The following is a 24,035-nucleotide window of genomic DNA, read 5'->3' on the forward strand; positions in this document are numbered from 1 at the left end:
AAATAAAGAAAACCCTCCACAGGTATTAGATTGTGTACTTTTCTTTTATATGTACAGATTTTAATTGATCCACCTCAGAGACCAGCACCTTCACACATAAAACGAGGGCCACACTACACATACAGGACAGCAGTGGTATACAAATGATCTGGTAGAAGAATAAGCTTTAGTTTTCTGCTTTGGGGTTCTGCCTTGATATGTGATACACGACCTACAGATCAGATCCAGTTTGGGATTAAATCAAACCTTACACAGTGAAGGTCTGAAATGTGAGATAAAATCTGAATTGGAAACAAGTCAAAATCAGTGGCAATAAAAATGTAATTTTGCTAGAAGTAGGGTTCGTCAGATACCAGTTTTAAAGTTTGATTTTAAAATCAAACCATCTCTATACTTGTTTTGATACCACAGCAACTAAACATAGGTCAAGGATACACATTTTTTATGCATGTCTTGTGAAATCGATTTGTTAGTTCCAGTTGTAGAGCTCTAAATACACAACTTAAAGGTTTAAGAAATTTTGACAACCCCAGCTGGACGTAGATCACCTTGAAGGGCACGAACAGGAAGATTAGCCCAAAACGACATTACACGTGAGCATGTTAACAACAATCTTAGTCAGCAGAAACAGTGTGACCACCTTCTAAACCCCCTAAAGTTATCCTCATAAATGTAAGCTCTCCAATGCGTACACATGAATGTTAAGCTGTTTAGAAAATCTGACGGACCTCGGTTACAACTGTAGGTCTGCGGACATGAAAGTAAGGACACAACCGCTGTGCACCCAGTAAGGATTATTGCACACGACTCATCTAAGGCCTCTTAACCATTATCACAAGGACATCAAAATCTCATGGCCCTCACTGAATGATTAATCCATTTTTAAATAACTATATATTTACACTTCATAATAATACGTCCCAGCACTGGTCCTCTGACAGTGCTGGAATCAAAATATATAGTGGAAAATCTTCATTGTACAAATTCATCAACAGAAATGGTGCACAGGAGGATTTTAGTTAACCCTCATCTTTGCTTCTGCAGCAGAATGTGTGGATAAATTGTCACTGGTCATTGGAATCATAAGGAATCATTACTTGATTTAGAAAAGATGCTAAAATTAAACTTTGTGGTCAATTTCAGTAACATGCAACAAAGCCAGACAGCTGATTAAAATAGAAACCATTAATACTTGAGTAACAGATGTCTGTCTAGTTTTAACATGTACCCATGTAAGGCACATTAGCCTACGCAGTGCAAATGGTCCTTGTTTACTAATTTAGCATCTTGCTAAAGGGGCACTGCTGCTGTAAATCTACTCCACAAAAGTCATTCATACTGCCTTTTACTGAAAATATCTCTTCTCAAAGGAGGTGAAATGGTTGCCTACAAACTTGGACCAGAGAAAACTACAATTCCCTTTTCAATAAGCCTGCTTTGATGTTAATTTAAGTAACAAGAACAGAAGGCTTTAAAAGCAGATAAAAAAGAGGAATGAGACCAAAGCAGGGGGAATGAAGGCCAGACTTTGCCTCCTCAAAAGGGCAACCATAAGCCTGACAATTTCATACATCCGCTTTCAGGTTAAGCCTCCTGGATGCAGATCAGTCGCTGCAGGCTTTTCAGTGCTACACTTCAAGCTACCTCCCACTTGGCTCATATTTTTAGCTTCATTTTTTAAAGCTTTATCACTTTAGACATGCTGCTAATCCCAAAATAATTCAGGAGAAGCACTAAAAGGTACAAAGCCTTAAGGCGAAGCTGCTTTCTTTGTGTTTTTCTGCAAATTTTAGGGTGATCCAACCACTCAGTCACTCATGATACGAACAAATAACCTTTCTAGTAAGAATCTGTTCTGGGATTAATCTCAACCCCCAGCATTTGTCAAGTACAAAAGAGTAGGAAATCCCCAGCATGTAAAGAACACAGCATAGAAGAAGAAGAAGAAGAAGCTCCCACCCTGAAGAGTTTCGTCCATCTGGTCAAGTAGAAATGGATACAGGAGGCAGGTTTGTTTCCTGCTGAACGTGAGCGAGTGATTTCAAACCAGGTCGGATCAAAAATACAGACGGAAACACCCTTGTAAGGATTTAAATCTTCACATTCAATCAGCGTCTTGTGTGAGAATTCAAGGCTCTCTTGTCCAAGTCTATTAAAAGAATATATTTGACCTGGTGTCATTTTTTGATTCACATTTAGCCGAACAAGTCTTTCAGATCATTGTTGGCGGATGCACTCTGTTTAATTCCACTTTGGTTCATGCTCGGGGCAGCAGCAGGTTGGGAAAAGTTCTGTGGGCTAAAAAAAGGGTTTGCTTGCATCCCAAACCCGCTGGGCATCCCACCCATGCCTACTGAAGCCCCTTGCATCTGAGTCTGAGCGTTCTGCACTGAACCAAACTGACTGAGCCAAGGGGTGTTGGTGCCAGGCATAGGCTTTGGACCCATCTGGTTGAGGGTGACTTTGGGCTGACTGGGTGTAAAAAGATTGTCCAGGGCTGACATGTCAGGGGTTTTGTTTGACTGCCCGATAGGTCCTTGATTCTGCGTGAGGGCGCCGAAGTTTGGGGTGCTGGTGGTGGTCGCCATGCCGCCATAGAGGTTGGGGCCCGCGGGTCGCATGGCCATCCCCATGCCTCCTGTTTGGAAGCCCATAGTGGGGTTGAAGCCGTTGGAGACTGGGCCACCCATGGTGCCCATCATGGGGCTAGGGGAGGGGAAGGCAGCGATGGTGGTGCCCTGAACTGGAGCTGGTCGTGCTGTGTTGGTCAATGACAGGCTGTTTAGAGACGTCATGTTGTTGAGAAGGCTGCTTGTAAGGTCCTTAGTCTGCCAAATGAAATATAAGACGTGATCAGCAAGTTAAAAGTTAAGCAGTATCCACATCCACTCAAAATAAAAACTCTGCTCAGATATAGTGTGTAAAAGTGAAGCTACAGTAAACCTTAATCTAAGGCAAAACTCATTTTTATAAGCCAGTAAAAAGATGTCGCAATTTTATCACTTCATTTTCTCCATTCTGGGGAATTGCTATGCATGTAACATGTTGCTGAATCTCTCTATCACGAGTCTATCATGAGTCTCTGTCACCTGTACTGGCTGAGAAGTGAGAATGAAACACTGTGCTGCTTCTGACTGAGGTTATTCCAAGCAGTATACAGTGTCCTGGTTAAACAGTTTGATGGCGCTTAATTTAATTTGTGACCTGCCTTGCAAGGTCCTGACCTGGGTCTGACTTCTAAACAAAGTTATAAAGAAGGATGCCCTACTTTTCCGCAAGTGATAAAATCATAGCTAGAGGTTAACAGCAGACTGTATCAGCCCATGAAATAAACATAAGATGCCTCAACACTTGTCACAATACCAGAGTTTAGACTTCAACATGATATGAGGAAAAAACTAATATTAATACCTGCTTTGGCACCAGGGCAACAAAAATGCATTTTCATTTAGGGTTAGGGTAAAGGTTAAGATACCAAAAGTTAAAAGTCAAAAGCCTGACGTGCAAAAAAAAAAAAACTAAACTAAAACTAACTTTGTTACGTTGGCTTATGTAACATTAATTACTTAGCTAGTGTAGCCATGTTAGCTTTTGCCAAAGCTAACAAAGCCAAAATGAGCTCCCGTTTGTGTAACTACTCTGTTGCTTAGCCTGTAATGTTTACAGTGTGGTTATTTGAATAAAGCTGAACTTAAAGAAAAGATCTAAAACTGGAAATACATTGTACCGGCACTTCCTTTCTGGGATATATTGTGTCTCAGATGAACGGTCTGTGAAAGTGGCCGTAAAAAATGGATATTCTGCAGCCAGACCTCTCTCCAACTTTTCAAGTTTTGGTGCTTTTCGATACTATCCATCATTAAATAACAAAGATTGTTCCTTTTTAAAGCACTTTCTATTGATAAAGTATTCAATTATTGATATTTTTGGCAATCTAACTCACTCAGAAAGGAAATAAAATCCTTAAAGAACACCACTGTATGTTTGTCCTTAAGCTCTCTCCATTTAACCCACATATATTATTTAAATCAATTCCATTTCTAGGCCTGATTCCAATTTTTTCAGGAATAATAAGTCAAAATAGTGCAGAGGCTATCTTGTGTGTGTCTTGTCTTGCGGTTGTCCCGAGTGATGTTTTGAGGTGTTACCTGTGAGTTGTTTGTGTTGGCTGGTTTGATCGTCTGTGGTGCTAAAGGCTGCTGGTTCCGTAGTTTTGCCGCCTGCTCCTGTTCCTTTGCCAGTCGCTGCTTCTCCTCGAGCGTCAGAGACATCTAGGAGAATACGGGGGAAATGGTCTAGCAAATTGGCGGCATGCTAAATGGATAAAGGTGAAGCATTATATAAATGAGGTATGACATTATTTCCATACTCTATTAGGCTGTGAGGCTGGTGCTGTGGCTCCATTCTCTTTCCCATTAACCCCTGAGCTGCCAAAGATGTCATCAATCTGAAAGCAAGAGAAGACTGAATGAGATCACAGCAGGACAGAGAGGCAACATCTGAGGAAAAAAACCCATATCACCAATGTTAACCGGAGTTTTTGTTGGCTTACCTGGTTTCCAGTATTCGGAGGGTTCTTTGTCTCTTCTGATTGTTGCCCTGGGTTTGAGATGTTAATACTTCTGTTGGAAAAAAAACGACAGCAAAGACTTTCCATTATCATATTCATGTGGCTAGTATCAGCTGGTAATAGACCGATCCAATTTCCCTTGAATTTCCATTAATATGGAGAACAATTTCATTTTAAATCAGAGAGAATGAGAAGGTGGCTGCAGTATAATGTGAGAATAGTGGCAGATACCTCTGCTGCTCCTGCATGACGTGCAGCTGCTCCAGTTTGGTTTTGTGTTCCGCCTCCATGCGACTCAGCATGTCCCGAATCACCGCCATGAAGGAGTTAAACTGAGACATTGTATAAATCAGATAAAATTAGATTGAACTCAAGTTGAAAAAAAACTTATAAGGTGCAAGTAAGCAGAGTGTAGTACCTGGTTTAAGTTAAGGTTGTTGTCTATACTAAGAGAGACAAGGTGGGGCAGGCTTTTTGTGGCGAGGTTTTCTTTGGGAATGCCCAGCTTCTTGTGGCTGAAGGTGCACTTGTAGATGCCTGAAACAGGAGTCTGAGAGTCAAGCGACCAATACTAAAAGGTACCTTCCAAACAATCTTGCTCCAGACATCTGCACTTCAAGTCACACAACATAACTTAAAATGAACAAAGATCACTCAACTGTTTCAATTAAAGGAAAAGGAGAGGAGTGTTTCAAGCAGAGCTTTACCTAGAATACCCATGAGTACCGCTGGTTCTCTGGAGGGGATTTGTTGTAGGAAGGGCAGAATTTCATCAATGACAAACCATTTGTCTAAATACTCCAAAATCTTCCCCAAACACACCAGAGAGTTCACTCGTACCTAGACCAAAACAGGTAAATAAAGTATTTACTAGTGAAGGAGTGCAAAGCAAGGACATGCGTAAAGAAAAAAAAAAGAAAGATTTTAAAGGTTATGAAGGCATGGCAGGCTAAGAGAAGAAACAACAGATGAAGACTTACGGCGAGCGATGAGGTCTGTAGGCAGGCAGATTTGATTCGAGGGATGAGAGAGTTCTTCATGGAAGGATAGTCAATCAGGTTGGCAAACGTTGGGATGATGTTCAGGCACAGCTCCTGCTCAGCCGCAGATAAGATGTTATGAAATCTGACATTTTCATGACGCCAAGAGCTTTTTTTTTTACTGCGCTCTCTAGGCAGTAATGAAAGGATAAAGAGGGAGGAAAATATGTACCTGAATCTGTACAGAGGGGGCTTCCAGAGCTCTGTAAACCATGGGCAGGACACTGTTCTTTATGTCCTCAGGTGGGGTTTTTGTCAGCAGAAGGTCCATCTTTTGCAGGAAGATCAGCAGGATCTGTACAGCAAATGGACCCAGTTAGAAAAAAAAAAGACAAAAAGCAAGAAAGTATTTTCTGCAGATGAGTGAGTGGAGTTAGTCAATTCAAGTGAAAGCTGCTTGCGGTGGCTTTAGTTTAGCTTTTAGTACACACGATACACAAAGTAGCTGATGTGAGCCAAACAAATTCACAGCAGAAACCACTCACCATGTTACTAGCCTGAAGAAGCATGAGGAGAAAAATACAGAGAGAGACAAATCTCCATGAAGTGAAGTACCAAACCCATACAGAGCATGCTCTTTAATCAGTTAATCTCATTTCAAGGTCAAGGACAAAAGGAAGAAATCATGCATCTCTTCAAAACAGCCGTTTTATTGTGAGATCGAACACCATAAGAACCAGCTCTAAATCAAAGAGGTGCACTAGGATGCTGTTTAAGTTAAGTGCTGTTTTTCTACCTGAATTGGCTCCTGCTGCTTGAAAACAGGAGTAAGGTCGGGTAGGATGAGGCGAATATACTCCTCTTTGGTGCACTCCTCAGCGATGAGGAGCACGTTGGGCAGCACAAAGGGAACCATGTCCGGGTTGATGAACTCAGAGGTCAACGCTGGCAAAATTCGGTACACCACAACTCTCTGAGGAAAAGAAAAAAAACAAACAAACAAAAAAAAAAACAAACAGACATTAAGAGCATCAGGGGGAACTTATGTAGGCAATAGGTCTCATACAGTTTGATATAAAATCAAAAGAATTATATGAAAAAAAACAACACAAAAGAACACAAAATTCATAAATATGGCATACTTTTGTTTTTTTAGCTTGCTTTAAACAAATTTTGAGCCTAATAAACACGTTTCAACACAAGGTGAACATGAAATTACCTTGGGCAGTTTGGGCAGGACTTTAGGGAGGCCTTTGTAGAACTGGGACTTTTGAAGGTTGTCCCTTTGGAAAAGCGAGTCAAAGTACTGCAGTGTGGTAGCACCCACGTCGTCAAAAAATGGAATCTAATTTAGAGACACAAAGAGAGAAAAAGAAGAAAAATGTCAGCTTTTGACCCATTTAGACCTAAAGATACCTAAAAAAAACTCTGAAACCCATGAATTGTTTGAAAGCCTCCTCCAAAAAATGCTGTATCCAGGCTTAATTGGTGATTAGGACAAGCAAATAACATTAAAGCAGTCTGCTTTTAAGGGCCCCCAGTGGGGAAAAAAAAAACTCATACTTGAAAATCAATGTTCCCCACCTCTGCTAGTCACTTGTTCTGCTTGTGCAAATACAGGCGCTTCTCTCTCACAGAAAATCGACAATATTACTGGCACTTAGAACAACATTATCGTTGCAGCTTACTTTTTGAGCCCTAATTACTTAATAAAATGATATGATCAAAAACTTCAAAAACATTTTGGCTGGTCATGATAAAATCAGAAGTTCATAAGTGGAAGAGGTATCAAACTTCATACTGGAACCCCTCATTCATCTCTGGGAATTAGTGTTGTCCTAAAAGAGCTTAAAACCTCTTCATTCTATCTTCGTGAATTTTTGAACAAAGCAAACCTTGGTCATCTGGTCTGCATCTGGTCGGACGTTGGGTGTGACACTAAGCAGCATTTTCACGTGTTCCCGCACTTCTTCTGGGATCTTGTTCAACAGTGATGGACTCATTGTGCTCAGCTGAAATTTTATAAAAAGAGAGGAAGAAAACAAGGGAGAGACTAAAATCAGTGCCTATGGTGAGTCCACAGAACAGCACATCACTTCTTTGTTCTTCTAGAATATCTTTTTTCTCTGGAAGACCAGATGAAAACATCAGGGTCCAGTGACATTTTAAAGTGTTTACAAAGTGCAGGTTTCCTTTTTATACGACAGATTTATGATTCTTAAGAGGCTTTCATTCCACTTCCTCTCACCTGGTCCAGCTGCCTGCTGAAGCTCTTAAAAATGTCATGCTTGTTGACTTGGAAAACAGGCTTTCCCTCATTGAAGACTGCATGTATAACCACGCCCAGAGAGTACATATCGGAGGCAGAGTCACAGCTGACAGACAGGATATACTCAGGGGCCAGGTATTCAGGGTTGGGGAGGCAGAGGGGAGGGAGGTTGGGCTCCCACTCCTTACATGTGTATTTAGGCTGAAGAGAGTAAGAAACAGGAGATTTTAAAGACCAGACATTATCTGCAGAGCAGCTTCAATGTAGTTAGCTCAGCCTGGGAGACTGCACTGAGGGAAAAATGTCTCCAAACACACCTCAGCGTCTGAGGGGTTGCTGGAGGAGATGCTGAAGTCGAAGCCCATGATCTTCCAGGCTCCACTCTTATTCAGGATGATATTTTCTGGGCACAAGTTTCCATGTACCATTTTGACCCCACTGTGGAGAAAGGACAAACCCTCCGAGATCTGAAGAGACACAAAACATGCTAATCATTTTTTTTAAAGGACTTTTCCAGAATAATATGCTAAAATGAGATGTTTAGATATGGTCCAAAAGGTGAAAGATACACAAAAATATAGAACACAAAAACACTGGCTATGATAAACTTTGCATGCTGTTTGAGTCCTCTCAGCCATAAATAAGTTCCTTTAAAGCACGCTATGGACGAAGTTAAAAAACAGCAGAAGAGATGGATGTTGTTGACAGAGTTGATTGACACTGCAGCTTACTGGAGCACAAGCATCACACTGAAAGGTGGCACAGCTGGTTTCACTGGGTTTGTAAAGAAATAGCATATTATATAAGTGAGTATTGGTACTTATAGTGGTAAAACCTGTAAGATTACTTAGATAAGTGAGGTCATAATGACTATATTATTGATGATGTCATAAAATGGAGGTTCTATTTTTAACTTTAGTTAGCTCAGGAGCTGTGGTTTATTAAATTGGCCCTGTGGGAGATTTTTCATCAAGAAAAAATGTAACAGTTGTGTTCTATCATATTTCCTAGAACAAATTGTGTGCATGCCTCCAGTGAAAAAAGGAACTGAAACAACTTTAAGGAAAATATAATATATAATTGCAATGAAGGGTGAAATTGTGTGGTAAATTTGTCAGCAAAATGGTCAAACGCAGTAAAAAAAATGGGTTAAGGGTGTCAAAACTGGGCAAAATTTAACAAAATGGGTTAAACGTGGCAAAAATTGGCAGAAAAAGTGGTGAACAGTGGTAACATATTTGTAAAATTGAGTAAAAAGTAATGAAAAATGTGTTCAAAGAAGCAAAAATGGGATGATGGTGCCAAAAAATGGGTATAACGTGTTGAAATGTGACAAATAAACAAAAATGGTGAATATGTGTGACTAAAGAAGTTTAAAGAGGTTGAAAAATATCATGGAAGGTTTAAAGAGGTAAAAATGGGTTAAATGTAGCAAAAATGGGCAGACACAATGATGACAAAGGGTCAAAAAGTAGAACGAAAAAATAAACTGAACATCAGAATCTAATAACAGCTTGACACACCTTTCAGTTAAAAAAAACTAGGTAACTGTTAGGCAGGAGGCTAGCACCAATGCTACAGATCCTGCATTGATAGACAGAGCACAACTGGGGAGGGTTCTTTCACTGGGTTTGTCAGGGGCCCAGCTAACTTTGAGGTCAGACCTGTCTGAGATTAGAAAAAACTGGCTTTACTCAAAAAACAAAGGGACCCACAGCACTGTTTAATATTGTAACCTCCAGAGGTCAACTTTAAAATTTTAAGATTTTATATTCAAACATGTGGTATCAAAAATAGTCAAGGTACTGAAAACTTTGACAACCTTTCTTTCTATCTTCCTCTGAGGAAGTTTTTTCCTATTATGCATCTTCAGCCTTGTTACAGGTACGTAGTTATTTTTCAAACCTGAGATTTCCTGTGGTAAACCTAACTCCACCTTCCCATCCTCCTCCCTCTGCAAATGTTATCAGGAAATAAAATCCTGATTTTCATACAACTTCACAATGGACAGATGAAGTAGTGAAGAGGGGTTACGAGTGGCAAAACTGGGCAAAAAATGGTAAAAGGGATCAAAAATAGGTTAAGACTGTCAAAATGGCCAGATATTGGTATTACAACTGGAACAACACTATTAACAGCCCTTTAAAAAACTTTTCCTTTAAGAGTTTATCTGTTATTTTGTAGATGAGGGAATATTGTTAACTAATCAATGATGAATTCTTACCCTTAGTTGTAAACCTAGCTTGTCTTTCTACACTCTCACCTGAAGCAGGCCATACTTGGTCTCCACATCATACAGTTTGTACTCCTTGATGTCACTGGGCAAGGGGCTGGGCAAGTTTTCCCACTGACCCAGCACGTTGGACAGACTGGCAAACACAGGTTCTGTGCAGAACGCCAAGCAGTCTCTAAGGCACAAACAGAAATAACGTCAGTGTGATTTTAAACAACTTGATTTGAAAGTGGAAATATTCTTGAACAGACAGAGGAAATCAACAGCAAAAGAAAAGGACAAAGAGAGGTGTATCTGTATCAAAAGCCTCTCCGGGTGAAAGTTTAGGTAGACGGAGCGGGACGGCATCAATCTCATTTTATTCTCAGAGGGTATTTATTATTCAGGGACCAGTCTACAGCCTCTTTTGATCCTGACAAGCTTCTGTACACACAGAGGTTGACAAATAGATTTGTAATGCAATTTTCCCCTTGAAAATCAGGCCCCTCTTTGAACTGTGACTCATTCTATTAGTCCTTGGTATGCATGTGTGTCTGATGCTCACCGTGACTCTTCGAGAGGATGCTGCACAGTCAGAAGACGTGGATGACGCAGTCTGGTAAGCTGTTGGACCCCTCTTTTCAGTGAATCGATGATTTGGTCCTTTTCAAATTTTGGATACTTATCAACTGTCTTCTTATCAAACACAAACACTGCCACTTCCTGAAGGGGTCAAAGACACGTCGTCTTTATCAGCTGATCATTCATTTAAACCTTTATGAATGAGAGCTGCTCTAGTCTGGAGGAGGATGTCATCACAAACCTGCTTTGTTGACTTTTTGGTGCCATTGTAGATCCTCCAGCACAATCCAGGACCCCCGCTGGCTATATGTCGTCCAACCTCAAACTCCCGCGTCACCGGGTTGCCCATGACAGCACTGGTGACATCTGCCGTCACCTTTGTAACGGTGCTTTTTAGCTTGTTGAGCATTGACTCCATGTTTAGGCCTGATGTGGCAGCTGGAGTGAAAAATGAATGAGACCACCCACAATTAGCTAGCACTGTAAGACAACTACCTTTTAGAAAGACAGACCAGTGAGTATGATGTTAAAATTACAACAGTTTCTAAAAGAGGCAGCTGCAGCCTGACCCCTTATAGCAAATCAAAAGGAATCCAGTAGACGTGCACTCCCATGCACCTGCAAAAAAAAAAAAAAAAAAAAAAAAAAGATTTGCACATCAAAGTGCCAACCAGCGTCCTGCCAGAGCTGCTGGCCTGAGAGAATAAACACCATAAAAAGCTAAAGCTGTCCACAGAAATGAAAAATGTCTGGAGAAAACTCAACAGTCTTCCTTTGTAAAACACTTCAAAGTGACTTAAAAGCATGTTAGGCAACAGGAAGTCAGACAAAGAAGCATGGCTGACGGTGACGGAGGGAAATTACTTCTACATGAGCAGCTTCTTCAGGAGTTTGGATCTGCTTTAAGACGCCTTCAAATTCTTTGATGTCTATTTGCTGAATACGCAAATGCCTAGCTACATATTGAGGTCCATATGGTGCAGTTTTCAAAGTGAATTTCATACAGATTCCAGCAGAGGAAAAATGTAAATCATCATTATTAAACATCAAAACACACTCCTTCTTCAACAAAAAAAACACAGCTCTATGATGATGCCCAGGCCAACAGGAGCCCTAGGCAGACATGCAGTCATATGCTTTATTTCAGTCATTTTTTCCACAACAGTGAGTAGCTTCCTGTAGTTTGTTTTAGATCTGGACATATTTATCTTGTAATGTCAATTTAGCAATTCTGTTTTTTTCCCATAAAAGTAAGCTAAATTCCAGGGATTCCACAAAAAAACAACTGAAATTAGTTTGTTCTGTTATCTTAAGATATAAGATGGGTGAATTTAGATCACAAAATAATCTAAATGTACTCATAACGACAACAGAGGAAAATAAAATGTATGAATTCATGTCCTCCTTCTTCTGCTGGAGAAAAGCTTTGACTGTATTTGTTTGAACAAAATACACATCTAAAGCTTGCGTATGCATGCTCAGACTATGCAACCTACTGAAGTGAATAGCAAAGTTAAGGGCAAACATTTATATGAAAACATGAGTGTCTAAATCTGATGCTGTTAGGTTTGTCAATGTTTATCTCAGGGTGCGTCATCTTCATTGCCTCATCACTGCCAACATTTCTGTAACAGCATGGTTTACTTTAGCCAAGCCTAAAAGACCGTAGCTTCGTTTTAGGTATTCTAATTATACTTGGAGGTATAACACTGCAACATCAATGTGGAAACTGGATGGTTTTCATGATACTGCCAATCAATATGCATATACACTTAGTCAATTAGCTAAGTCAATGAGTATTGAAATCCAGTACCAACGCAGTACCAGTACTGACACATTTGATACCCACTGTACTGAATTAAAAGACAAATTTTGGTGCATCATTTGGGGACCTCAGTCACCACCCCAATGTGATCCCTGCCACTCTAAAAAAGGCACAAAATATGCTATGTGAAGAAGTTACACCAGTTTCCTTTACTTAAATGTATCGATCCAGGCACTGTTTAGGCCTCTGCACCTTTTTAGAAAGTACTGATTTAGTACTGGTATCAGAAAAAAAAAAAAACAATACCCAACCCTGTACACAAGTCTGGACTGTGATATCAAACTGTATAAGGATTTTGTCCCATCCTTTGTTGTTACTTATTTTATCAATAGATAGGAGGCCAAAAGTGCATGCCACAGATCACAGATGTTATGTTATTATTATTATTATTATTATTATTATTATTATTATTATTATTTCCCCAGTCAAATGCACAGCTGTTTAAAGTGTCAATGTTATTTTTTATGTAGGACTGATTATATCTTTATGAAATGTCCTTATTATTTCAGACAAGATACTCAACACATATTAAGATGTTTCAATATCAGCTAAAAGCCATCAAAAGGTCATAGATTCTGAGGTAAAAACTATCATCTGGTAGTCAAAAAATTCATGATCATTTGATGCCTCTCAATACAACTAGTGCAATCTCTGTTATTTCAAAGATTAATAAAGCAGAATTAACGAACCTTTGAACAAAACTACATCTATTTCATAAGAGTGGTGTTTAAAAGAGGAACAAATTTGCCAAATACTTGCAAGCAACCCATGCACACTGTCTAAATTGCGCAATAACGTTGGCGGTCCAGCGCATTTGTGCAATTCAGACAGTGTAAAGTTTGTCATTTTTCCTATTTTGAAAACAGTAAAGTTATCAATAATGATTACCTGGCACTTCTATTTTTGCTGCTTGAGAATCAGGATGAAAATAGGCAGTCAGATTTTTACTTCTATCATGTGAGAGTTTATAATTGTGGTTTCATGATAACCCTACACTCACCTGAAACCACCTGCACAAAGCCATCCTAGCACTGTTGTTAGCCTGCTGCTAACGTTATTTAGCCGTCATTACACTAGTCATGTTACTGACACCAGTTTGCTTTCATCGGAATGGTTTGAAGGCTGTTATTGTAAAGTCAAGGAGTTTTAACGTAGGGGAAAAGCGTTCATACGTATAACACGTAGCTTAGCATCTGTGTCATTTAATACTGAGGAAAAAGCTGGATGTTAGCTCAGTTTAGCCTGTACGTTCACTCTAAAACTAACACAACGACGTGACACTATCGTTACCAGTTAACAGCCACTTTCCTGTGCCTTATTTTAACCCTTTAACTATATTTTAGCCCCAGAAGACTGACATCATGGTGACAATCAAAAGGCTTGTTATACAAACAGATCACGGTGGCTACCTAACCAAGCTAACTAGCCAACAATGCGCAAGTAGACAGCGACGTAACTGTCACAATATTCACTGACCGTTAGAATATTAAACTGTCATTCAGAAACCCTCCAGCTACTTACCTTGATATGTAAGAGGCTCTCAGAATAATTTCCTTTAAATAGATAGACTCTCAGCTGTAACCGCTGTCAGTAATGGCTGTGAAACACAGCCCCCATGTCTTCCAGTAGCATACGAAATGAGCTGGCTGGCTTAGGACGCTGGTGAGCGAACAAGCCTACTTCCGGGTTTGTTCGTGGAGTCAGGTGCATCGACGTCATAATTTCTTTAACCAAATGTTAAATCACAATTTTTCAAATAAATGAAAATAATGTCTAGATTACTACACAATACTAGGGATGTCTTATGTTTCTGTTATACACACCCTTATAATTAAAATAGAAATGTAATAAACACTGAATTTTAAATTTGATATTATAAATCTACTAAAGATACATCTGGTAACAAATAGAAGTTAGTTACCAAAAATTGCAAGCAAAATCCTTCACACTAAAATGCACTAATATGTTGCCAATGTTTTGAAACTGTTTTTAACAGTGGCCAGTGTCTGTGACTTTCAGGGGCGACTGCTCTAGACCGGGGGTTCTCAACCATTTCAGTCCGTGGCCCCCAGAACATAGAGGCCAGAGACCGAGGACCCCACAGAGCTGAAGGTGCTTGAACACAGCCATGCACATTTAAGAATAGTCAGCAAAATCATGCCCCATTTAAAGTTAAACTGTAATATCTAGATATTTTTTACCTGAAAAATAACCACTCTTTTCAAAGCAACAGATATATTCTTCAGTTCATTTGTGCTGTCGAATATATAGCCATCTTAAAAACCTCTTTTTTAAAAACAGAATAAAAATGGGTTAAAATGGCAAGAGTTGGTCAAAAGTTGGTAAAATGGGATTTTACAAGTAGCAGAAATGGGTTAATGTGGCAAAAACGGGCATATACTGTGGAAAAAGGGGTTATCAGTGGTGATATTGGCTTAAAAGTGGCAGAAATGGACAGAAATATGGTAAATTTGGATTTCAAAGGTGGCAGAAATGGGGTTAAGGGGGTAAAAATTGTACGATGGGGGGTGAATTGGATTAAAAAGTGGTAAAAATTGGTTTAAATTGGCAAAAAAGGGTTAACTGAGGCAGCAAAACAGGCAGAAAGTGAGGAAATGTGTTAAAGTGGCAAAAATGGGCATAACAAGTAGTGAAATGTGGTTAAAATTAGTTTTTTAAAAATTGGTGAAAAGGGGTTAATAGTGACAATAAAACATCAACAGAGGCAACAATAGGTGGAAAATGATAAGAATTGGTTTAGAAGTAGCAAAAAGGGGCATAAAATACGTGGAAAGGGTTTTAAAGTGACCAAAATGGCTCAAAAGTGGAAGAAATGGGAAAAAGTGAGGAAAACTTGTTAAAATTACACAAAAAATGGTCTGAAGTGGCCAAAATTGGTGCAAATTGCACAAAATGATGGAAAGTGGTGACAAAATTGGGTAGGGGAAAGTGGTCTAAAAGTGGCACAAATAATTACTTTCAACATGACCCATCAATAATAGACACATTTTTCAGCTCCAAAATGTCACATCTGGCAACCCCCTCTCTGTGTCTCGCTACCCCAAACGGGGTCCCGACCCTCACATTGAGAACCACTGCTCTAGACAATGCCAAGTGCCATGGCAAGTCCGTGGCCAGCACCAGACTTTATTCTTCACCCCCTGGTGTAAACACTCTTTACTACAAACATCTATGCTAGGGTAACAGAAGAACTGGCTCCTCAATGTATTTTGATTTGATTATGGAATTAAGGCGCTTGTGAGGAGTTTTTATCTGATTACAACCACACTAGAATAATTATGAATGGCTTTGTGGCCTACAATATCAAACAAGACCACGAGTACCAAGAATTACTATACATAGTGATTTAATTTCTGTAAAAAAAAAACCTTTCCAAAGAGTAGGTGTGTTAGAGAAAGCACAATAAATTACAGTGATGTTTAGATTGAGATAACTTTTTAATTAGATGTTATTCCAGTAGAGAAATAAAGGATGTGTCAGCATCCTAAAGTGCATCCTTACATTGGTCCAGTGTATGTAAAGAACAAAAGATGCTTACCTCAAGAGATTTGACTGTAAATAATTAATTCTGTTGAACTAAAAAAAATGATTGAGGCATCATTAAAAACAAATACAATTAATAGTCTTCATTAAAATTATGTCTCTATATTGACCTTTCAAGTTAAACCAAAAACAGAAGAAAACATACCATTAAGTAGGCACTAGAAGCAAACTTCAACCACCAAAATAAAATATTAAAGCTACATTTACCTGAGCTAAACCTGAACCTTCTCTGCTTCACTTCATATTAGTACTACTTAAAAATCTTAGCTGAGAAGTCGTCTCCATTGCTAACAAAATGGGTTATAAAGTGTTAAAAGTCCTGCTACATTAGTGTTGTTTACCAGGATTTCCCTTAACCAAAAACATATACAACATTAAAACAGAAAATAAAAAGCTTCTATAATAGTTATTCTTCATTTGTAGGAATTTAAATGCTTGATCAAGTGCACAGCAGTGTTTCTGCAAACCCACGCTCCACTTCAAACATGACTTTAAACATAAACATGATGCTTTTATAACTACTGAGCCTCACATTTTGGCATTATCACAATACATACATGTAAAAAGCAGAATTAGTCATAAAGCTGTTCACTTGATTGACTAATAGCTTGCTTAATGGCTTTTATAAGAGTCCCTTTTTTAATTTATACTCAATTCTTTCATAACAGCAGTACAATCTATGCTCCATTTAAAAAATATCCTTATCGTTATTGAAATTAGTGTTAAAAATGTACCTTACTTTACATTAAAACAAACCAATGCCAGCATCTGAAGCTTCTGCAGTTCAGTGACCCTTGTGTTTAGGCACTTTAGATCATAAATAAGCTGATGTTTCATTACTTATTCAAGGTGCAAAACCACTTACATTTATAACTACACCTGTGGTTTGAACAAAAAAAAAACACTAATCGTCAAATGATTCATTAAATTGTACTGTCTAGGAGAAGAGAAGCCAAAATCTTAAAAATACACAATCAAAATCCATCTTCTACAAGCCTGTGGATGCTACAGCTATACTTATGGGCTGCATCTGCACCGTGGTTTTGATTATAATGGAAAATTTGCATTAAAAGTCATCCTAAATTGTCAGCCCTGCTCCTTAAACATTTGCTGGGATAAAGGCTGTAGCCATACAGCTGTTTTAAAGTATACCAAATTCTAAAAGCATCAGGTTTGATTAAAACTATGATGTCTCATTAAATTATCATTATCATCACCGCTGTACCGCTCTGTACTGGCTTCAACAAGTGCACCTATAAATCCAGATAATCCTTCATTTGTGTGCCTCATAAGATGCTGGAGAAATGCTGGAGGAAGACCACAGGATGATGTTTTTCAAACTCTTTGAGCAGCCTCCTCCTCTCCTTCACCGGTATGCTCGTGTTGGAGGAAATGTCTCGTAGAAGCTGTTTGAGGCTCTCCAGGGTGGTTGCCTCTCTCTGGTCCTCGTATTCATGTGGCGTCACCTGCTGGCAGAACGTGAATGCTGCAACACACAGTGAGGGAGAGGGTGTTTTCAGGAGAGTGAGTACATAATGGTAATATATTTAGTTGTGTGGCTCTGGGAAATACTGCCAAAATGTGACATTTTAAAAAAACTCGATTACTTATCCTCTAAAGAGGTCTGACAAAGCTTGCATGTTTGCCTTCTTCAAATCTGCATCATGATGTCATTTTTCCTGCAAACTTCCTTCCCATTAATTATGAGAAAATCAGTTTCCTTTTCAGTCTCATGCCTCTAAAATGAGCCAGAATGAAGATGCTGTGGCATTTCTATTCTACTGTTAAACTAAACTGAGTCTCAGTAGAAGAGCAGCTACAATGGACCAAGAAATGGCAGCATTAGCATTTAAAAAGAAGGAGCGAAGTCTTGCCTGGACGTTGCTCAATTATAATTACTGGCTTCACTGGAATTATGGAGAAATTCATTAACATCAGTTCCTAGAGGCATGTATCATACATCAGAGGACAACAAAACAGTTCCGATATTGCTAAGTGATTAAAAATAGGCAACAAATCTGTGACAGACTATTTGTTTTACAAGAATGCACAGCAACAGACTGGTAACTTAATGTGGCTTCATCCTGCTTCAGTGAGCCGTTTTATACTGTCCATACAAGGTTTGAAGTGTTGTGCATCTGCAGAACCTCAGAGGTGTTCATTTATGAGATGGCATAATTAGGATTATACCAGCCAAAGTGTACACATTTGATTAAAGCTGATTTCGACTTACTTGCAATTGAATCAGGATCTTTTCCCTGCTGCATCGTCCTCAGTGTTCCTCTCACAGCTTCAATCAGAGATGTGGGAGTCTGAATTTATCACAGGTGGAAAAAAACATAATCTTAAAGCATCTGTGACTTTTCTAAAATGCAAAATGCTCTCTCCATACAAAAAATTCATGCAGAACTTTAAAGCACATAAGTGCTACCTGAATTGGACATTTAGATTGTACCTTGAAGATCTGAGTGTGATTGTCCATAAGAAACAGCATTAAAGTTTCACTTTGGGATCGAGTCAGGTCAGGATTCTGGACGACTGCTCTCTGGAAAGTGCGGCATACCAAGGCCCTGTTATCCATCTAAATTGGAGAGGAGAAGAAGGCCAACTTTACTTCAGACTAGTGCTGACAATAGTTTAAAATATGATCAGTTACAGGCTTTGGAATTAATCAAGAATGACCAGAAAGTATTTCTAAGTTTGCAAGTACATTTGTTTTGTAGGAGGATACTACATCAAAAACAGCTTGATTCTGAGTGATGTCAGAACTTTTCTCATGCTTTTAAAACAGTTAAAGCGGTGTATCTCAGTCAGTTTATGTTTGTGTGCTTCTTGGTAGAAATAGACAAGTACAGGGGAGAAGGGGTCAAGCCCAAATTTTCCTCATATCGATCACAGATGGGTGGAAAAATAAAATTTAAAAGCCAGTTTAAGTTTTGGCAAAACCAGCTGTGGACAGTTGGACGTGACCGGACATGTCAGGCAGACTGGATGTATTTCATATCCATCAAACCTTTCACAGAAAGCATTTGGGACAGGCAGGATTTCACAAAAAAAATCTCAGAAGGTGATTGGACAAATGTTCTGCTGCTGCCGTCTCATTCTCTTTAAAGGACACTGATTGGTCGGATCCGTTTTCAGACCTGGCACAATCATTTCGGACTGGAGCTTTGCTAGATGGAGTTGCCTGATGACAGACATGGAATCTGGCCTATCCGTCTGCTTTGCAAAGTTAAGTTGGACGACATTAGGGGGCGACCAATCTGTGTTCATTTAACAGTGATCAATAAATCTAAATCTACGCCTTGTTTTTGCTAACTCAAGCATATGGACATATCATCCATCCTTAGATGTACAATTACAAAAAGCCTTCACTCAATTCTTTAAAAGCTGCATAAGGTACAATGTACCTGTCTGATTTTTCATCTGTTGAAATCTGCCCGCACTAACACGTATTCTGGTGAAAACACTGTAAGAAGCCTGAGTGATGTCAGCAGTTTGGTTATTCAAGGGGCTTTTGAAGCAAATCCCCAGCAGTTGCCATATTGAAAATGCTGTCCAAACAAACTTCAGATTAACCAGGAAAAAGACAAAGAGGTGGAAGTGAGGCAGGTCTTAAGCTTCCTGACAAACAGCTACACCATGCTGGCTTGCAGTAATATGAGCCATGCCCCTAATTATACATTACTCATGCCCTCTTGAAACCAAAACAAACAAGTTATGAATAAAATTGACCCAAGTACAATCGGCGCCCATAAGGACACGATCTATTACATTTTCAACCAGGCAGTAAACATGTTATTTCTGCTTCAAAAACTGGAATTAATATGGGTGTTGACATGGTGTCAAGTGATTTTAATTCTGCAGGGGCCTGCTGTTTTTAACACTTCCACATTGGCTTCATTTTTTCAACCACAGAGGATGCCATTTATTGTGAACACACCAAAAGTAATTTTCTTTATCTTTTACATATTGTAAGGACATAATTTGATTAATATGTACTTGTTTCTGAAGTCGGCAAGCATCTAGGTGGGTAGCTGTGGCCATAAAGGTGAGCAGTCTCCTGAGTTCATCTCTCACGCTTGGGTCCAGCAGTCGGAAACACAACTGAGATGCTTTGATGGCATCCTGCCCTTTTCCTTTTTCTGAAAAGAAATGAGACAGGAAGCTGGTAAGTTTTTCATATAAGTTTCCATGCAGGGATAATGAAGATGATGAAGCAGACAGAAGATATAAAATCACAGTGAGGCTTATTAAGACTCACCAAGCAAGTTCAGGATTGCAGCGTGTATGTCCAAATGATTTCCTGAGAGAAGTGGAGCCTTTTCCTGTCCATTGTAGTACTTAGCAATGGTGTCAAAGAGAAGTCTCTTTTGGCTGTCCATCTGCTCTGCTTGGTCATCCTCTGAGATGGCACCACCACCTTGATGGCTGAGCTGCTCTCCTGCTACCACAATCAGCTGGTCAGGAAAGAGCTCCAAGCAATCTGCTGCTGCTGACAGCCACCCATCCAACCTGTAAATAAAGAATGACACAGAACAGAATGGGTTTATCACAGAAAAATACTGCTATTAAATCTACTTTTTATTTTCACCTTTTCCTCACTTTTAAGTGAAGGAATAAGATGGGTTAATAGAACTCTTTCAGTCTGCTCTGCATGAAAGTTTAGAGCACTAACTGGGGCAGATTAAGTGTGTCAGGCAGCTCTCTCTCCAGGCATGTGTTAGAGAAAACCAGGTCCTGGGTGGCAAGAGGAGCTCTGCGAGCCTGGAGCTGAATCCTTGCAGGAGAGGTCAGGATGCAGTCCAACATGGGCAGATCTACCACCTGCAGCAGCTGTAGCAGTGTTTGCTGCTTCCAAACTTCATCCACCACTGCAGAGGGAGGATTTGAATAAAGATGTGAGAGAGAGAATTATCTATAGTGGAAGCACACTCACAAATATTGAGAATAATTAGTCTTACCAGCTTTGGATAGGAATGTAGAAGTTGATGAGGTTGCATTTAGTGATTGAGACAAGGAGGGTGGCAGGTTGATGGTCCTCAGCAGCCTCTCTACTCTACGGTCTGATGGTCCAACAGCAAGTGGGTTGGAGATTGTCCTCAGTTCTTTTAGCCTGCAAAAACAGCAGAAAGCATTGTTAAAATCCTCTTTGCTATGTTGTTAAATTCATGTATCAGAGTGTTTTACAACCTAAAAACTCAAATTCACACCATTATAACTCAACTGTAACACTGTCTTGTAACACCCAACATAATGCATGAAATAATACTAGAAACCAACCTGGTGCTCTTTTTCCTCTTCAGCCCATGTTCCTCTGGTGCCACATTTTCTGTGTCACTATTGCACTCCTTGACTGCAAAAGCAGGTTGCACTTTGTACTCCAGAAAACGGTAAAGGCTGCAGCTGCTGTCCTCAAAGGCTGCTTCCTTGTCTCTGCGAAACAGCTTCGTACCCACTGGTTCGAAAACCTTGGCCTCCATCAGGGCCTGGCAGAGCCTGGCAGCTTTGAGGCGAGACACTTCACTTGTGCAAAACACCACATTCTGCATCAGGTAACTGAGGACAGCATCCACAGCATCTGAGCCGGTGAAACATTCAGCATGAACTCGTAGGTGCCTTCTATAGCGGCGCACCTCCACCTGGGTTTGCAAGGCCTGGATGATGTTGTGCCACAGCTGAGTAGCACCAAAGGGTCTAGAAAAATCTATAGGAGACACAGGTTTGGAAAACAAGGGTTGAAGAGAAGACCGTATCTTGGACACTGGAGGTCCCACTTTGAAAACAAAGGTAAACAAGTGCCTGCATTGCATGTGTATATTTACTTTAGAAGATTAATCACATTTTATGCTACTTAAAATATCTGTTCCGGACTTTTTGATACAGTGTGGGTTAAAACAATACAACCTGCTATTTTAGAGAATTGTGGCATGGGAAAGTGGAGCAGATTTTTTTTAAGAAGTACAGGTCTTAAGTCACATCCAAAAGCTATTACAAGTGAAAGAGAGAGAGAGAGCATCAAATAAACTGCACCAGTATCTTGGTAATGCTTGAGCTATTTAGATATTGTGCAGGAAATTGGCTGCATTTTTGATGACTCAAAGAAAAAAACAATTATCTAACATTGACTGGCATGGACCTCTTTTTGCTAGGCTATTTAAAATTATTGATATTTGCCATTTTGTATTGTAAATTGTATCATAATACGTAGTTGCAGAATACTTAAGCACTCGAGAGAGGTTGCCACAAACATATAGTTGGTACCTACAGAAGACAGACTGTGCACCCACTGCAGCCAACAGGAGCTGGAAACTGAGCTGAACTTTCAAACCACCTGTCCCTTATACACGGACACCAGAGACAAGTTCTTTCGGCTTTTCCCCAGCAAACAAAAATAATTGAGTATGAACAACAAGCAGAAGCCTCCCTATCTGCTAGGTGCAGTGCAACAGTGTGAAAATGCTTTAACACATTTCATGAGCCGTCATGAGCAAAAGAAAGCTTCAAACACCAAACCGCCACCACGAAAAGGACTGCCTACCCCTATTTAAAAATTACAAAAATTAAACAATGGAATTTCAATATTTTTTAAACAAAATTTTACCTGCTAATCTGTACTTTTAGTGAAAATACTTATTTTCAATCAGTAATTCATCAAATTTAACCTAGTTTTGGTATTTTAGATATGTATCAATTAGAAACTGAAATCTTATTTTCTGTTATTGTACAAAATACAACATTTATAAATGTATCTGTTCACTGCTTTGTATATTCTAACACTGTTTTCCATGCTAATAAAGCTCACTAAATTGAACTGTATTTTAGATATTCTTCCATGATGACAACCCTACTCTCTCTACTACTTTTGAAGGATACATTTTGTTCTGTTCCCACTGCAACATTTACCATGAAGCCGTTGCCCTTATTTTATTTCAAACTGTTGAATACTCAGGTTAAAAGTAGCTCAATCTGAATAATCTTGAGAAAGTGAGTCAATATACAGTACTACGGTTTTCCGTGGCAATGCGTATGTAGTAAGACACTGTTTCATCAACTTTTATGGTAAAAAAAATAATTTAAATCATTCACTTTTGTATTAAAATGTTTTTTATGGTGTAAAAACGCTGCTTTCCCCCTGATGTAGTGACTTTCACTCATTTTGTTGATAGCTCGGAGGGAAATATTTGACCTAAATTTTACTGTCCCTACAGCTAGAACAACAAAACCCTTACAGTCAGTGCTATACACAAGCGTTTATCAAGTCGTCATGCTCTACTTGTGATCATATCTATAAAAAGGGAAAGTCGCTGGCTTAAATCGTATTTTGAGATAAATCCCCAGAACTTACCAGGCTGAATATTTTCACGAAAACTTCTAGTTTGGCTGTTCAACCTTCTAAACCGAGGAGTCAAATCAACCGCCATCACGAGCACTAAGCATGACGTAAACACGCTCTTCCTCTTCTTAACGTAAACGATTATGAGCACGCTACTGCCCTCTAAAGGCAGGTTGAAGTAATAAGATACACAGTCCATTTTCTAAATGACAGCTGTTGACAGCACGCCACATTGCCCCTGGTTTATTTGTATCTTAATGTTATTTATGTATCTACCTATCTATATTTGGTTTGGTATGTTTGGTACCTACGAGAAATTGTAGTGTCAGCCGTTGTGAATGAAATAAAAAAATCTGAAAAAACTTTTGGCCATTTTGATGACTTTATTGTAACATTGGTCATAAAAAAGAATGCCAGTAGTAGTGTTTGCATTAAATTTGAAGCTCTATAAACACAGTTGCTAACAAGTAATTGCATCTTTATTCTTACCAAGGTTATAATAGTTTTGGGAATTTTTTATTAGTTTTTAGTTTCATTTTGTCTCCACTTTTTGGGTACGTTCACACTGCAGTTAAAAGTGACCAAAATCTTTTTTGCCCCTTATATGTGACGTGAGTCGATTGTTTTTCTGAGAGTGTGAACAACACAAGTCATGTTGCGTCTGATCTTTGCATATCAGATTCAGGCCACTTTCATC

The 24,035-nt window shown here is 39.3% G+C and overlaps 2 protein-coding genes across 3 annotated transcripts; both read right to left on the reverse strand.

Annotated features, from left to right (window-relative positions):
• Positions 1-30: 30 nt before the first annotated feature.
• Positions 31-14,096, reverse strand: scyl2 (SCY1 like pseudokinase 2). 2 transcript variants are annotated; one of them, XM_041780572.1, is made up of 19 exons: positions 13,960-14,096; positions 10,855-11,051; positions 10,597-10,754; positions 10,083-10,227; positions 8,137-8,286; positions 7,799-8,020; positions 7,446-7,562; positions 6,770-6,895; positions 6,347-6,523; positions 6,096-6,107; positions 5,783-5,905; positions 5,551-5,664; positions 5,278-5,410; positions 4,989-5,107; positions 4,802-4,902; positions 4,553-4,622; positions 4,370-4,447; positions 4,149-4,271; positions 31-2,828 (listed from the first exon to the last, which is right to left on the reverse strand). In XM_041780572.1, exons 2-19 carry the CDS (start codon positions 11,029-11,031, stop codon positions 2,196-2,198), a joined length of 2,778 nt encoding a protein of 925 aa, XP_041636506.1. In that variant the 5' UTR covers positions 11,032-11,051; positions 13,960-14,096; the 3' UTR covers positions 31-2,195. The 2 variants fall into 2 exon arrangements, with proteins under 2 accessions (XP_041636506.1, XP_041636508.1); XM_041780574.1 differs by lacking the exon at positions 6,096-6,107 and having other exon boundaries at positions 32-2,828.
• A 1,787-nt stretch (positions 14,097-15,883) lies between these two features.
• Positions 15,884-23,427, reverse strand: depdc4 (DEP domain containing 4). Its single transcript, XM_041780352.1, has 9 exons — positions 23,351-23,427; positions 21,286-21,709; positions 20,967-21,118; positions 20,681-20,876; positions 20,267-20,517; positions 20,005-20,147; positions 18,458-18,583; positions 18,236-18,314; positions 15,884-17,488 (listed from the first exon to the last, which is right to left on the reverse strand). Exons 1-9 carry the CDS (start codon positions 23,424-23,426, stop codon positions 17,289-17,291), a joined length of 1,647 nt encoding a protein of 548 aa, XP_041636286.1. The 5' UTR covers position 23,427; the 3' UTR covers positions 15,884-17,288.
• Positions 23,428-24,035: the final 608 nt, after the last annotated feature.

Source organism: Cheilinus undulatus, linkage group 23 (genome assembly GCF_018320785.1).
Source record: "Cheilinus undulatus linkage group 23, ASM1832078v1, whole genome shotgun sequence".
NCBI classification, from domain to species: domain Eukaryota; kingdom Metazoa; phylum Chordata; class Actinopteri; order Labriformes; family Labridae; genus Cheilinus; species Cheilinus undulatus.